The sequence below is a fragment of the Cottoperca gobio genome, chromosome 12 (assembly GCF_900634415.1).
Source record: "Cottoperca gobio chromosome 12, fCotGob3.1, whole genome shotgun sequence".
Lineage (NCBI taxonomy): Eukaryota > Metazoa > Chordata > Actinopteri > Perciformes > Bovichtidae > Cottoperca > Cottoperca gobio.
The window spans coordinates 9,779,593-9,796,125 of NC_041366.1; the positions used below are offsets into that span (position 1 = coordinate 9,779,593).

General features: G+C 40.4%; 1 protein-coding gene across 1 annotated transcript in view; it reads left to right on the forward strand.

Annotated features, from left to right (window-relative positions):
- The first annotated feature begins 249 nt into the window (after positions 1–249).
- LOC115017183 (matrix metalloproteinase-17-like) overlaps positions 250–16,533 on the forward strand; it is a 61,775-nt gene continuing 45,491 nt past the window's right edge. Inside the window, exon 1 of the mRNA XM_029445441.1 lies at positions 250–605. Within this exon, the coding sequence (XP_029301301.1) occupies positions 471–605 (135 nt within the window). The 5' untranslated portion in view covers positions 250–470. The remainder of the gene's footprint in view (positions 606–16,533) is intronic.

The following is a 16,533-nucleotide window of genomic DNA, read 5'->3' on the forward strand; positions in this document are numbered from 1 at the left end:
ATAGTCTGCCAGTGTGCTAAAAGGGTGCTGAACTCCCCCTCCCTTCTTTCCCCTCAATCCTCCGGGCCAAATACTCATTCACTCTCTCTGCGTGTGCGTCTGCTCAGGACAAAACCGCACGCAGCGTCTTTCATTTTCCAGTGCTCGAGTCTGCACGTGCAGGATGGGAGCTCGCGCTTCTTGCTGCAGGAATATCACCTCAGATGGATTTGATATAGGACAATAATACACATTTTTCATCTGATAATGACCACGTAGGCAGTTGTTAGAAGTGCCGTTTTGTAAAACAAACAAACTTGTAAATCCTTACGGCCACTGGTTTTTAATGTTTTTCATGTGTTTGCGCTCAACAGTGAGGTAGACCTTATGCTGGCAAATTTTACCGGAGTGTCGGCGTGTGATTTATCCCGTGGATGCGGCTGTCAGGGTCGGTGTCTGAGCCCTGCAGGATCAGCCTGTCATAGGGCATCATGATTTCTCTGGTTCTTCACAAGTGGATGAGGAATATTTCACCGGAGATGCTGCTGTTGGTGCCGATATTGTGGTTTTTACCTCTGACTGGAGCGGCTCCGTCTCAGACTACCGAGCAGCTGGACACTGGTGTGGTAAGTTTCTATCTTTTCTTGAAAGTTTCGCTAGTTATTACCACTTTTGGACATGGGGTGGGAAGTTTTCCCACTTGATATCTCCACTGAACACATGCAGTATAATGCTGCGTTTTTCTACCAGACCCCTCTCTCTTAGAAAGGGCAGTTTACCTCACTTTTTGGATTTCGGAGGCAAATGCTCTCCTCATACTTGATCTGAATGTTAACACAGCAGTGATGGAAAATAAAAAAGGAGCCTGTGTTTCACAGCAGATCCCTGTAATGGCTTGCAATAAATAAATGTAAATGTAGGCTATTTGTCTTGGCTGAATATCGACCTCCTGCACAGTATGCTGACATAGTATAGATATCCTGCACTGATGAATGGCAAAAGGGGCTCACTTCCACCATAGTGAGGGACAATCCAAGCCATAAGACATAATTGGATATTTCCTCCTCTCAGTCATGCCTCTAAGATACTGCTCCAGTATGTCATCTGATGCCAAATTTAAAATGTTTTTACTGTTAAGACATATTCAAATGGAAAATGAGCTGTGAATCTAGTAGTTTAATTAAATCTAAATAGTGAAAATAAGAAGCCAATCAATAAGTCTCTTTTGCTAATATTCACCTAATTTGTTTTGTGACGGTATGCTTTTTGATAACAAATTAGACTCACTCTGAGCCATCTGAGCAAATCAAAGCTAATATTTGATATTTCCATCGATTGATTGGACCCACAATAAACGTCAGCTTTGTATTCAGAGTTTAATGAGCACTGCATCTGCAGATAAAACATGTATCTGCTCATTAGTAACTCTTTATGCAACCTTCTAATTAATAGTTTGCTTTAATGGCTCCAACATCAACATGCATTTCTCATTTGCATGGATGGAGTCATTATATGCTGCTGCTCATTCAACTTCTGTCTCTTCAGTGGCTCTTCAGCTGCATTGTAGTTTTTTGGGGGTACAGAAGCCTGAGGATGAAGCCTATTATTAAAGACATTGCTCTACTAACTCCCTGTGTATGTGTGCTATGACAACACATTCATTTCCTTGGTCTTAGATACTCTTAGATGCAGACATGAATCCTCCCTTCACTCCACAACGTTGTTGGATGGTCACACGGTGTCTTATTGTTACATTTTTTCATTGCAGTTGCTATAATCTATTTTCTTCACAGGATATTTAACACGTTGGGTGGTTGGATGTGAATGGTGTTTGGTCAGGCAATCCTTAAAGCTGCCTTGACTCTATATTATCCCTTATCACGCTATGTTTGAGTGTGTGAGCAAACACTTGGCTTCTTAACCATCCAGCAAGAAACAGAGCAATGTGGGCATCACTGGAGTTCTTTTTCTCACCACACATCAAGAGTAACTGTAAAATTCACTTGGGTTCATCACCAACTATTGAGAAAAATATCTGTTTATCGCTTTTGAGGTATTCAACTCTGCTCATCAGTCATGTGTTTGCTTCTGCCCTTCATCGTGTCATGCTGTACAACTGGTTTGTATGGGCTCTGTGCTGGGAGCAGCTGCCCACAGTTTATTTTAATGAGCCTACAAACCAAATCAATGAAAAGGGGCTTAAAGATTCTATATCCTTATTCTCAATGAGATTTGCAGCACAAACCAACCTTTTACATATTACTGGAAAACAGTCAATGTGGTGTTGACATCCAAAGTAAGTAAATTAAGATGAATTATTTCCTGGATTGAAAAATGATAGAATTCAGGGAAGGGGACAATGGCCCCCCGCTTTTCCCCCCTTGCCCAATTTTACGTACTGGCTGGTGTGATCCCATTGCAAGACGGTCTCTAGTTCTAAATAGCTTTGAGATGTCAATGCCGGTGTTAACCTTGGTGTGTAAATATCTTTTGACCGGGGTTGGTTACCTCGTGTACCGTAACCGCAACCAACGATTTACCACATGCAATAGTCATAGTATTCGAGTGTGCTTTGATCAAAAGCTATAGTGACTTGTTTTCATCCTCGTAGCCAATGTGTTCTTACACCAGAGTGTGATAACGGGTCTCGTTAACAAAGGCAGACACATATTTCTTTAGTAAGGTGTGAAAAGGGGTTTGGAATAACCTAGGGAGTTAGACCGACGGATAGACAGATGAGCACCCGTCCAAAGACACACTCCCCTGCGACTGCCCGATTGACTTTTAAATCAGACTTCTCCTGCATTGATGCAATTGTTCTCAGCTGTTGAGAACAGGTGGATAATTGGTTGTTGAGGTTTTAAGTGGGTTCTCCCATCTTATCCCAGTTGTGTTCATAAGTGCTATACATTTGGGACTTGGCCCACAATAAACAGCCGTCTACCCACAGAACCGTGTCCTGATCTCCAGCTCTGCTGCTCCCCAGACCCATTTCACTTCAGAGCCACTGTGCTGCATCACTTGGCTTTTAGTCGAACTTGAGCGCTGAATGTATCCTTCTCTCCTTGTAACTACTGTACACTGCGACAGTAATTAGCTGAACCACAAACCTAAACACAGCTCTAAGGCTTCTAGTTTTGCTGTTATCTAGCCCAATATAGAAGTGCAGACTATTAATTTGCAATTTCAGCATTTTAGTGAACTACTACATCACAGCTATAATGTAATCTGCACTATGTTTTCCGCTCATCATATCACTTTACTCCTGATGGCTGTTTTTCTGCTCTGGTACAGAACGACAGAGCTCCTTTGGGGACTATTCGGGAAGCAGTGCTTTACTTGATTTAGCAGCTGTCACAAGATAGAGTGAGGTGACCTGATCAGCTGCTGATAAAAGTACCTTAAGTACTATTTAATCCTGTAGAAACTGACCTTGAAGAATGTCTGTGTAGCATTTAATCTCTTTCAGTGTGTATTTACTATGTATTTACAATGTTTTGTATGGCGTAAGTCACAAGTTATCACAATACAATATTATATCGATTATTTGGACACGACACGATATTTGCAGATATTACAAAGTCTACCACAATACCATTTCGATTCAGGGGCGTGGGATCGATATGAGACGATATCTTCCGAGCTCTGTTGTTAGAGGTCTGGTTGCTGGTCAAAGCTGAGCTGAGCTAGTGAGCAGCTTGTCACTTAACTGAGAATAGTTGCTCCACCTTAAAGGTCATCCCACCTTAATTGAGCCTGGGCTGTTGTCGTTGCTACCTTCAGGTGTAACCCACTTTAATCATGTATGAATGTTTTCACTTTGCATCGATGCTATTGGATTGTTGATCATTGAATCGATCCAGATCGCTGGATCGGTACATTAATGCATTGTATGAAATAAAAGGAGTGTGCCGCGTATGCCTGATGGGAGAACCACACCCTCCCAGTCTGCTTCTAACACTCATTTTGCTTCATGATTTCTACTCATGAGAATACCATCTGGTCTTATGACCAGGGAATACAAGAGGGAGAGAGAGAGAGAAAAAAGGCTGGTAGACGCCACCCTGCTCCGCCTACTTTCACCACCAGTCCCACTTACTCTCCCTTCCTGCTAGGCCTCATAATGCTGAGTTCTCATGCAACTAGCCTGCCCGGCACCAGTACCACCACCCCTAATTAGCTCTCTCTTTGCCTCTCATGAGTGCGCATTTCACCAGTATCATATTCTATCCCCTCAGTCTTTCAGTCTCCATCCTTCAATTTTCTTCTTCCAATCTACATGGGAGGTTTTATTTTATTAACACATCATGGATTCTTCTGATTGCAGCCAGAGGCCCAGGGTGGAGGGGGCTCAAAAAGAAAACACGATGCAGTGACAGTCAAGGGAAAGCACAATGTCGGAATTGCTCTGCTGAAATAAGTAAACCAGACAGGGTCAAGAAAGGAACACACATGAAATGAAAACAAAGAGAATAAATCATGTAAAGAGTAGCATGCATGGAGTTGAGGCCACTTTTTCTTGACTGCGTTATGATTTAGGGAGAAAGTTCACTTTTATTTGTTATACTGTACCTGTAAGATATTTTTAAGTTAATGTCGTCTATAGCTGTGACATGAATGCAGATTAGTAGAATCAAAAAATGTAATAGGTAAAAGCTAAAAATGCGAGTTCACTTGTGTTTTTCTTCCTTTCAGTGTCATGCCAGATTATTAGGATACTTTTAGCACCGCTGTCCCACTTCCATCAAGTTGTGTGACCTTTCAGCCTGTAGCGCTCCATCCCGGGACTTATATCCAGGGTAAGGACACTTTTCTCATGGACGTCAGGTGGGAGATGACTGCACAGTAGTATAGAATATATCATTCTGTAATCATTGACATAGAGCACAGGAGACAATTCAGCATGTAATATAAAGCACTTTCACAGATACTGTGGAAATCAACCAGTACTTCAATTCGCTCCGATCCAATCTGTCATCGCAGCTTTGCTAAGTGTATCAGGTCTCCAGGGAGTTGCACGTTTCTAAGGAGGATCAAGAAGGATGTCAAGAGTTTATAATGGCCTTAGAGGCCATTTCAAGAAAGATCTTAAGGGCCGGGCTGCTTTATTGGCTGCCACTGCGGGCAGCTGTAACACTTCTGCTTGATGTTTTTTTTTTTAATGGGTACATTTGGGGGAATTCCTTGAACTTACTTACTTACTTACTTAAAGGGACAGTGTGTAGGATTTGGCGGCATCTAGTGTTGCGGTTGCAAATATCCACCAACTGAATACCCCTCTGCTAACCCCTCCATTTACAAGACCCCGACCTGCCAGGTGTTAATATGTCTCTTTGTGGACAGATTTGGTTAACACAATAGCATCACAACCATACAAGATGCAGTCACAACACTTTAAAGGTGTGTAGTTGAGATCAAAATGAAGGCCAAGCTGAAGATGGCAGTTGTCCGAGCAAGGGCGCTAGAAGTATGTGCGAGCCGCCAATTGCAAAACCGTTGTATCAGTACCTTCACCTCACTCAGAGGTAATCTTTGCTGGTGTTACCGCAGTTTTACAAGCGTTTCAAAAAACTATGGTGGGGTTTTAAAACGCAAAGGTTCCTATCTAGAGCCAGACTTATGATTCGTCCGGTTTGAGCTACAGTAGAAACATGGCCGTGTAACAAAGATGGCGGACTCCATGGAAGAGGACCCACTCCCTATGTAGATATGAAGGGCTCATTATAAGGTAACAAAAACATTACGATTTTTAGTTTCAGGTTAATGAAAACAACTATAAATTCCATTATATTATTATATTCCATTTCTGCTAATTGATCCCCCTAAATCATACACACTGGCACCTTTTTTGATAGCATAGATTTTAGCAAAATATTTTGGGTAAATTAAGACTTCTTTTTCCTCCAAGCTATAAAACATGGCTTCAACCACATCAAACCACTTAGCTCCCTTCACTGCAGCAGAACATGTTGGCCTTCTGGAAGAATTTAGCAGTTGCAAGGACATTTTATTGTAAAAACCTTTTAACAAAAGTTTAACAATACAAAAGCTCAACCTGTGCAGTCCTGTGGCAGGGCTCAGTACTTCCACTATCAGTCAGGCTCAGGAGAGTTTCCTTGGGCAAATGAAACATGGGTCTTAGTTCTGTGTTAAACCTGAGGGTCTGATGACTGACTTGACTTTAGAATAAGTTTTTGTGAAACAGCCTAACTTGCTTTAGACTAATCTAAGAGCAAAAATAAGACTCACCTGCACTTCCGGTCCCTGGCGCTCTGGGGAAATGTGTTCATGTACTGCATGTGCATTTCATTTGATATACAAAGAAACAAATGAGGTCTGTCTTTGCTGTGCTACTTTGTGTAATAGCGCAATGATTGAACTCATTTGCGGAACAATACTGCCGTGACTCGAGAACTCAAAGGTGCATCTCATCAGTTTTTTTGCTTTTCATTTCAAAAGAAAAGTGTGGATATATCTAAAATGTCCATTTGTGAACAGTCACAGTAAATATCCCCACATTTCTGTGTGATTTCTACAGTAGTGATGGATTTAATATTGTGGGCAAGTGAGTGCTGTTTTACCACAACAGAGCTGCACGCGATAGTCTTTTTCCAATGGCTTGAACTGACTTCATTACTTGAGCAGACCCACTCCGGGGCTCCCCATATAGAAAACCTCAAATCAACTCCATGTGGACAGTTCTATTTTAACCCGAGGAGCCCCGCCTCTCCTCCTTGTCTTCGACCAGATCAAGGTTTTGGTTGCCATTGCTAGTCAAAGGGCCGACTAGATCTTTAAATTACAGTGGTTTCTGGTGCAGCGCTGGCTCACAGGCTGAAGCCCAGAATAATCTATAGCCCTGCCAAATGAACTGGCAATACACTGCTTTAATAGTACGATCAAGAAAACCCGAAAGCAACAACAAAGCTTCTCTGAAATTGCTTGCAGAAATTGGCAGAATAATAATAAATGTGGTTTTGTGTGTGTGTCTGTGTGTGTGTGTGTGTGTGTGTGTGTGTGTGTGTGTGTGTGTGTGTGTGTGTGTGTGCATATCACTTTCTTCTCGTGTGTCGCTTTAAAATGTATGTATGCATGATTGCGTGTGTGCGTTGCTGCCACATTGGTGATCTCATAGCTGGTCACATTTGTCATTTGTTAACAAGTCATAGCGCAGCAGATTAGGAGAAAAAATAAAAGGAAAGGGGAATTGATGAGGACGATCGCTTATCTGTTGAGTCATTCTCACCAACGTCATGATCTCATCTCTCTGGAGGTCCAAGTGAAACAAAGAAAATTAGACAGGGGGGGGGGAAGAGATATTGAGTGGGTGGCAGAGATAAGATATGTCTCCATCCAACTATAACTGGCAATTAAGCCCACTTCCTTTTAGGCCACTGTTGATACTCAACTTCCTCTAATGAGCCACTAACAGTCTGTTTCAAGTTCTACTCATGATTGGGTGAATTGCAGAATAGGGTTAATTTTGCTGAATAGGGCCATACTCTTTTTGGTGTTTAACTCATATTGGAATGAACACACACACACACACACACACACACACACACACACACACACACACACACACACACACACACACACACACACATGTACATGTATGTGTGAGTATTTTTGCATGTGCATACTTGGTGTCGACATGCCAGTTGCCGGCATTCCTCAGTGAACACTAGAGAGACATTGTCTTCTGTGTAAGGCTCACTATAGTAACACGTGGCAGCTATTTCATGGCTTTCGTGTGGGCTTTATGAACTGCACTTAAGGACAATCCATAATTACATGCTTATGTATTTCCTCCTAAAGCTTTGAACTTTGAAAGCAGTTACAGAGACGCATAGTATGTCGAAAACCTTCATAAATTGCAATTTCTGAGCTACAGATTATTATCTTTATTGTTAAAGTCAGCATACACTTTAGTAGAATAATATAGCACCATTGTATAAAGTGAACAGTTCCAGGTTTCTGTTAAGTGGATTTTGATTGATGTTTTTTTATATCCGTTAAGGCCATAGAGATAAAAACATCTACGTGTGATATTGATTAACTGAACTTTTGACAGAAAAACAATTATGTACTGGTGAATTACCTTTTCGCTGTGATGTAGTCTGAGATTTCTCAAATATGATGCAATAAAAAAGAGAAAGTTGCACTAAGTGATTTTAAACTTGCACATCTCCAACTCACCTTCAGCATACAGCTCTACAACCATCTTCTTCAAACCCTGCTCAACTGTGACAGGAGCAATAATAATCCCTCCTAAAACAATTACGATGGACACGTTTGTTCACATAAATATCTTTTCCAATTTAGGAACTTTGTGCCCAAATGGATAGCTTTGAGATACGCAGACACACGAGTTAACACGCATAGAGAGAAACAGTAAAATAACAAATTAAAGATTGAACTCTTGGATTGTCATAATCTGTCAGGTGTCTGTAGGTTTGTGTATGTGTTTGCTTTACCCTCTTCTCCTTTATCCTCACTATTAGGGGACACTGCGCAAGCTTTATTCAATCCTTGAGTCTGTTGGTTTTGGCTGGGTGCCATGTCACATGACCGCCCATAGAGAGAAGTACTTCAAAGAAGGTTTGGGGGCTTTTTCCTCTCACTGGAGGCACTGCAATTTAAATTAAGTTAAGATCCAGTAACCGGAGGATGTCCTAATCAGTTTGTTTCTCTTTAATCTCATGCTGACCTTTTTTTAAAAGTCCCTTTTCTCTTTCATCCCTTTCTTTCCTTATATCACACCTCACTACTTCATTCAGTCGTAAAACATCTTCATCCATCCATTCATACTTCTGGTTTGAGATGATTTATCACCTGACATATACTGTAAAAGGTTGGATAATTGATGCACAATTGTGTCTGTAATAAATACATCTTTGATGAAAGTACATAAAACTATTTGCAGAGTTGGATGTGTGTGTCTGATTTTGTGCACTCCTAAGACTTTGTTGGATTTGCCACAGGAGTGAAAAATGCAGAGCTTATAGGACTTGAATGTGCACAAAGACAACACTGGTGCATCTTGCTGGCCTCTCAAAAATGGAGGTTAGTTGCTTCTAGGACAGGCGAAGCACATTTTGCCAACGAGGCAGTGATTAACAGTCTCAGCAGAGGTTCCTGCAGTCCCTGAAAAAAAGAATCCCTAAAAAAAAACCTTCTGTCATATCGTCAGAAACAGAAGGGCCAGTCATTGTCTGCATCATTGCAAACAATATGTGGGTGTGCCTTTTTTTTTATTACTTGGCAATCAATCTAACACATATGCTAATTCAGTTTAAGATTAATGTGTGTTTGGTGCATGTAATTCTCAGGATGTTTTCCACAGACAGGGCTTTCTGTTGTCAGGAGTGCTTCTAAACACACACACACACACACACACACACACACACACACACACACACACACACACACACACACACACACACACACACACGCTGTCAAACACAAGAAGAAACTGATGAATGAGGCTTGGTATGGCAATGTGAGCATGCACAGTTTACTCATAAACCTGCTTACAAATGCTTGATTTACGTGGACATGGCTTATTGCGCTGCATGTAAATGTATTCTGCAATGTCCTGCTTCAACGTGATTGCTTCCAATAACCTGCTTTCTTTTCTTTTCTTTCTCCATCCCCCTTGACTTCTGTTGTTCTCTTTCTTCCCCCCTTCTTTCTTCTCTTCTTTCTCTCTATCAGTTTCTGGCTTTCTGCATTACTTTTCCCCCTGAGCATGAACTATTTTTCTTCTTTCTCTCTCCACCCTCTCTCTCTCCGTCTTTGCATTTTCGTCCCTGTTGTGTCTCTCTACCTCTTCCTCCTAACATTTGTCTCTCCACCTTCCTCCTTGCTGCCTCCAGGGACAGACAGTAGTTGAGTTTTAGCACTCCGTACAACCAGCTGTTCCTGAACCAGGGATTAGATGATTCACTTACAGTCGCATCCTAATCCCTGTTGTCACGCTCTCACACACACAAACATGCAAATTAGGACACATTTTCCTCCCAAGTGTCTAGGAAATGACATTCACACCTCCGAGCAAAATGACAATTGGGTGTCAGAGTAAGCACGTCCATCAGAATGTATTGTATCCTTTCAACAGGTCAGACTTGTGTCCCATTATAAACTCATTGTATCTGCAGGAGAGAATAATACGTCCTGAAGTGATTGAGTGTTTCAGCGGAGTGGCGTGTGTGCCTGCCATCTGCTTGCAACATAGTGGGCTGGAATGTAACTGATGACTTTTTTTTGTATGGGATAACTCGGTAATTAAATATTATGTCTGCCTATGAAATACATCAGTGAAACCAAACCAAACTCTACAAAATCCCACGTGTTCTTTTGTCCTTGTCGGCCAAACCAGCAGTTTATTTGGATTGGGACTGTTAAACTTACTTAACTAAACTTAAGATGACAATCTCTTATATAATGTGAATATATATTGAGACTGTAAGTTGATATATTTTGCAGAAGAGCCCTTGCTAAGAAAAAGGCTGTAACTGTCTGACATCCAAACTCTCCTAAACCTCCCTGAAATGAACGGGTCACTATAAAGCATAAAATGTTTACCACTGTGTTTCTGACTACTTGTTCTTTGGTGTCCACTCGTAAAGTGTGCTTATATATTTATATACGGTATATATTTATATACAGTATTCTTTCTGATGCCCATTTGTTATGGAGGCTTTGTCACATATCTGTTAAGCAGTAGGCAGTATCATTTGCCAAGTCCATTGTGGATCCACAGGAAATATGATATAATATATGCACAAATAGTGCTAAATATATCAACTGAGCCGGATGATTTGAGGCATAAAAAGAATGCGATGGCGTGGATGTACAGTAGATCCATTCAGGAACATGAGGCTCATCTTTTTGTTTTGTTTTATTTTCACTGAATAATGCCCGGATTCTGAAAAGAAGTGAGTGTTTTAAACCAGATTCAGATTTGGATGTGTTTCCTGCTGCAACTCAAAATGTATCGCTTATGATCAATTTTCATTGTTCATTACAGTAAAAGGAGTCGGCTTGTGAAGAGGACAGTTTAAGATACGCTTCTGGTACACGAAGAGAAGAGAAACATGTGTACAAAATCAATAACGGAAGTCTGCTGCTGCCGAAACTACCTAGTTGATAACCAATGTGAGCCGTTTACAGGCCGTAGGAAACTGTGGGATCAACTTTTACAGTAACAGGCAGGGACACTTCAACATCTGTTACTTGGTCAACATATTGTACTAACCATCATTTTAAAATCCCCACAAGAAAAGACAAACATTGGTCTTGAAAAAACAAAAAGGTTTATCTGTGGAAATCAAGCAGATTAAAATGACATTAGGAGCAGAGTTCTACTTTCAAAGATCACACAGTATAATTATCTTGTGAAAGAAGTTGTTGGAAATGTGATTTATGGAATATGAGAATTTAAAACACTTTTATAATAATGCTGTGAATGGATGATTATACTGTTCTTCTTGTCTGTGCAAGACAATGACATCACTGATAGTTGGTCACTTGATGATGCTCAAGGGCTGAAACATGTTGCTGCTGCTGCTGCTGCTGCTGCTGCTGCTGCTGCTGCTGCTGCTGCTGCTGCTGCTGCTGTCGCTGCTGCTGCTGCTGCTGCTGCTGCTGCTGCTGCCGCTGCTGCTGCTGCTGCTGCTGCTGTGGAAATCAAAGATTGTTAAGGGGAAAATGCAACCAAAAACTTTTAACTTCTAGAATTGAGCACGCTGGTATGCCCTTTCTCAAGGTGAGGCTTTTTTAACGGTCACCAAAACAACACTCAACGAATTGGTCAGTGATCTTTTACTCATGACCTCCTCCGATTCAATTTCAGTGCTGCTGCCTGTTGACCTGAGTGCAGCTTTTGAACATGAGGTTCTTTAAAAATCTAGATTTTTTAATATTTATATATACATATATATATATATATATATATATATATATATATATATATATATATATATAGGCTTTACTACTCTGTGTTATAAAGGTTCTGTTTTCTCTCCCAATAATAACAATCCAACTTTTAGCATTTTGTTACACTAATGAAATTAGATTATTTATACTCAATGAAAAATGACAAATGGCAAATTAAAACACATTGACCTATCTTTATTCAAAGAGTGGATGTCGCGAAAAGGAAATTGCCATATCTAATAAGTAATTCCAGTCCAATTTTAGATTATATTTACTTATTGGACAGATATGACAATCTATTTTGACTTAAATCTTTTGATCTAAAGTTGTGGACGTTGAAAAAAAAAACAATATTCGAATTCAGCTTGCAAATCAAGAAATAATACATTTTATTTGGAGGCGCCTTTCAAGACACCCAAGGACAAGAAATGTCATATTTTGATTTCAAAGAGGTGAATTCATAACATTCAGATACATGGTTTTCAATGTAAAATATTTCAATGCTATAAATTCCGTGGTGTTTTAATAGTTCAATAGTAAGTATTCAGTGGCTGTTAAAATTCAAATACTTCTGTCTCTTATTTGTCTGCCATTACAAAAGCAGAAACGTATAAACCGCGTCTGCTGTTTGCACTTTTCAGTGCTTTTTGAGCTCGTCATCATGATATTTCATGACTACTGTAGTTCCCGGCCGCTTGACTGATGACCAGTCCATTTCTGCAGTAAAGATATCAGGATACGCTTTTGACAGGTTTACACCCAGAAAGGTACTTTTCCTCCATGGCAGCAAAACGTGTTGTGGTCACACTTTTGGGACTCAACACCTAACTCTAAAAGAAACACACACGCACAATAAACAAAAGTAAACTTGCGAGCCAACATTAAGGTGTAAAATCGATCCTGAATGCAACACTCTCTTAATGTAACAGGACCACTCTGCAACTCAGGGCGCTATGCTCACTGCACATCTGGCAGAAACCGACTGCGTTCACCCCTTTAATTATTTTACTGTCAATGCACTGAGGTGTAATATACACTGCTGTTCAAAGGTTTGGAATCACCAAAGCTTTATGTTCAGATGGACTACTCCTTTATTTTTGAATGGTCTTTCATGCATTTAGGTTTAAAAAGTCCTCTTTACAAAATGGATGTTATTTTGTATAAAGAGTTTGCAAGAGTTTGTTTTGTACATGGAGAACAAAATACTGTACAAAGGTTCAACCATTGAAAATACCTCTGAGCATCTGTTAAGAATAGAAGAAATCACAAGTGACATTTGTAAGCTTAGCATCAAAAAGAGGTGTGGTGGTCTAGTGGTACGGCTTCCAAATAAAACACCGGAAGATTGTGAGTTCATTACCAGAGGCTGCCACCATTGTGCCCCTGAGCAAGACACTTAACCCCGAGTTGCTCTAGGGAGACTGTCCCTGTAGTTAGGTCACTGTAAGTTGCTCTGAATAAGAGCGTCTGCTAAATGACAAATTTAATGTAAAATGTGTATAGATTTAAATGGGGTCAGGTTCCTGTTTCAGTGTCAAGTGCACATTAATGTACTTCAGTACTCGGCCCCCTCCTCTTCACAATCTACATCCTCCCCCTCGGTCAGATTCTCCGCCACTTCAACCTGGACTTCCACTGCTATGCCGACGACACTCAGATCTACCTCAGCACCAAATCCCCCCATAACCCACCCCTCTCCCACATCGAATCATGTCTCACAGAAATTATAAATTGGTTGCAACACAACTTCTTTTTATTATTATTATTATTATTATTATTATTTTTTTTTTTTTTTCTCTTTCCCTTTCTTCCCTCGTCCTAACCCCTCCCCCCAATTCCCCTAAGGTCTTGAAAAGCGCTATATAAATTCAATTTATTATTATTATTATTATTATTATTATTATTATTATTATTTATGCCTTAAACAAGCGGGAATGAAGAGGCATGTTGCTTCTGCACAGCTATTCTTCAAACTTCAAAAGGGAAACTGTTCATTAATGATTAAATAATGATTAAAGGTCACTTACGGTATCTTGCACTGTAAAGCCAATTCAAAATGTAAGGGTATTTGGAGGGAGAATGGCTCCAACAGTACTCTCCTGTTATGCAACACTGTGGGAACATCGACTAAACGGAAGATTTAATCATTTAATTCTTCTTGTATTGGGGCCAAAACTATTTCAAAGAATACATTTGGTGTCTGAATTATACAGTTTTTTTCTAAGGTAAAATAGATATTATTGAAGGAAAAAAGAAAAACATCAATATAACAGGTCATTCCAAACTTTTGAACAGTAGTGTATGTATAATATAATTGTCAAAATCATAATTTTTAAGCTTACTGCATGTAGCTGTAAGTATAAATCTTTTATAGTGCTTGCATTGTGTGCATGACATGTCACGTTTTCTGCCCTGAACACCCAGCCATCTTTTGTCCATGAACAAAAGTCAGTTGTCAGCAAAGAGCAAAGGAAAGCTTAATTAGCATTAATTAATGTATTCACATAGTGGTATCTCAAAACGTTCAATGCCAAAGCACTCTCTTTTCAAATGAATTCACCCTTTTAAACGTTCTTCTTCTACTCTAGTGCAGCTTCATAACCTTTTTAAAAGTCCAGGAGGTCGGCCAGAGGTCTGACCTCATGCGCGACGTAGTAAGGAACACTGTAAACACTATAATGGACTGCGCTACTACATGACCCTTTGAGAGTCAGTGAGGTCGCGAGCTTAAATGTCTCCCTGTGACTCATTTCCTGTCAGACGCTGAAGATGAAGGGGCTCAGCAGCTGTTCATCAGAGCTAAACAGGGAGGTATTGTGGGACCGGAGGCCCCATGCGTGGGGGAAAACTGATCCTGCTTTTGATGAGATGTTGCTGTGGTGACAACATAGTTACAGAACTCATTTTGTGAGTCTGTGCCAGCTGACAGAATGACATTAAATGACCAGTAAAAGATGTGATGTCACAGATCTGACATGGCCAGTAATGAAATAATGACCAAAGTGTGGGACTAATAGTGCAGTTTGTGTTCTGGTTGTGTGATATTGTACAGACTTGGTGATGGTACAATACACTGTTAGAATAATGACATTTTCAATAACAAGAAGCAGTAGATTCTATTTTCAGTGACCTTTGACCTGCAAATCTGCCAGAGCCAACAGGAGCTCGCTCTTCAACTCAACAGTTGAGAGATGAGCGAATATTTGCAGGAGCTGGTGCAAGTTTGAAATGCCTTAAGAGGAGTTACAATAGTGTGGCTAAAAATATAATGCGACACAAACCTTTACCTTTAGTGTTGCACTATCTCGGTATTAATCGAGTTTATTTTTAAGCAACTTGCATAAAGACTAGTGTTCCCAGGTTTTTTTCTTAAACATCTCTGTGCACAATAAAACGCCAGAGCAATAGAAACATGGCTGCATTTCTTCAGCCATATTCATTTCTGTTGGTAAACAAGAAAAACATCAACTGGTAGACTCAGGAGGGGGAGAGACAGCTTAGTTACTCTGCTGAGTCTCAGCTTGTTAAAGTCCAACTGAAATTCAATAGCATGCATTTCTGCTCTATAACTCACGTTCTGTGTCCTCCTTTTGAGAAGAAAACAATCAGAAAGCATGTTGAATGAGTCAACGCACAGCAAGTCACTGGAGAAAAGTGCACAGCTAACGTCAGTGTGCAGGCTAGATAAGCTAATTAGCAGCTCAGCTACATTAAACGACATGTAAACATATCTGAAATGATATCTTCTGGCGCACACTTTTCAATACCACTGCTAACAACACACTGTCTGGTTATTGCTTGTAAAGGTCCTGTCGCACATATCCGTATGGTAGAAACATATGCTGGTGTATATATGAAAATTAGTCAGAGTCCAAATACGTCCAACTTTTCATCGGATCGGAAAACGTATACAGATACGCATGTCTAACCTATTGATAGAGCTTCACTTACTTATACAAAATGTATCAGACGAATGCCCAACGAATGCATAGCATATACAAAAATATATCGTATATAAAATATCGGCAACGCGCTGGTTTACGTTGATATAAGGGAAGGCATAAGTAGTATTCGTTAAGAGCAGGCGGTGTTACGCTGGGGTGCGTTGTTGAACGCTGATGTTTTGAGCATGTTCAAAATTGTCGGACGTACCCAACGTGTGCTTCATAAGATATGCAGACGTTACACATAAATAACGTTACGTTAGACATACGGAATACGTATGTGAATACTTACCTACGTAAATACCTACGTGAATACAGTACGCGACTACGTTAGAGGTACGTTAGAAATAGGCTACGTCGGCTGACGGTGAACCCTACAGCCAATTTATTGATAATGAGAAGATAACCTATTTCTACCCTATGTTAAGATTATCCCTGACGACGGAGTAACTTATTAAACGTGTTTCTACAGTACAGCTAGCGTTCAGCTAGCGTTTTGGGAGCTTATTGGGGTTTGAATATAGTATATAGGGTCCCTGTGGGTAGCTCATCCTCACTTCTTCTCACGTCTTGATGAATACATCAACCCATCATCAACCCAGCATCAGAGAGCATGGAGGAAGCTGAGAGGCTGTTCTCCAGCATCAGCATGACGTGAACCAGATGACAC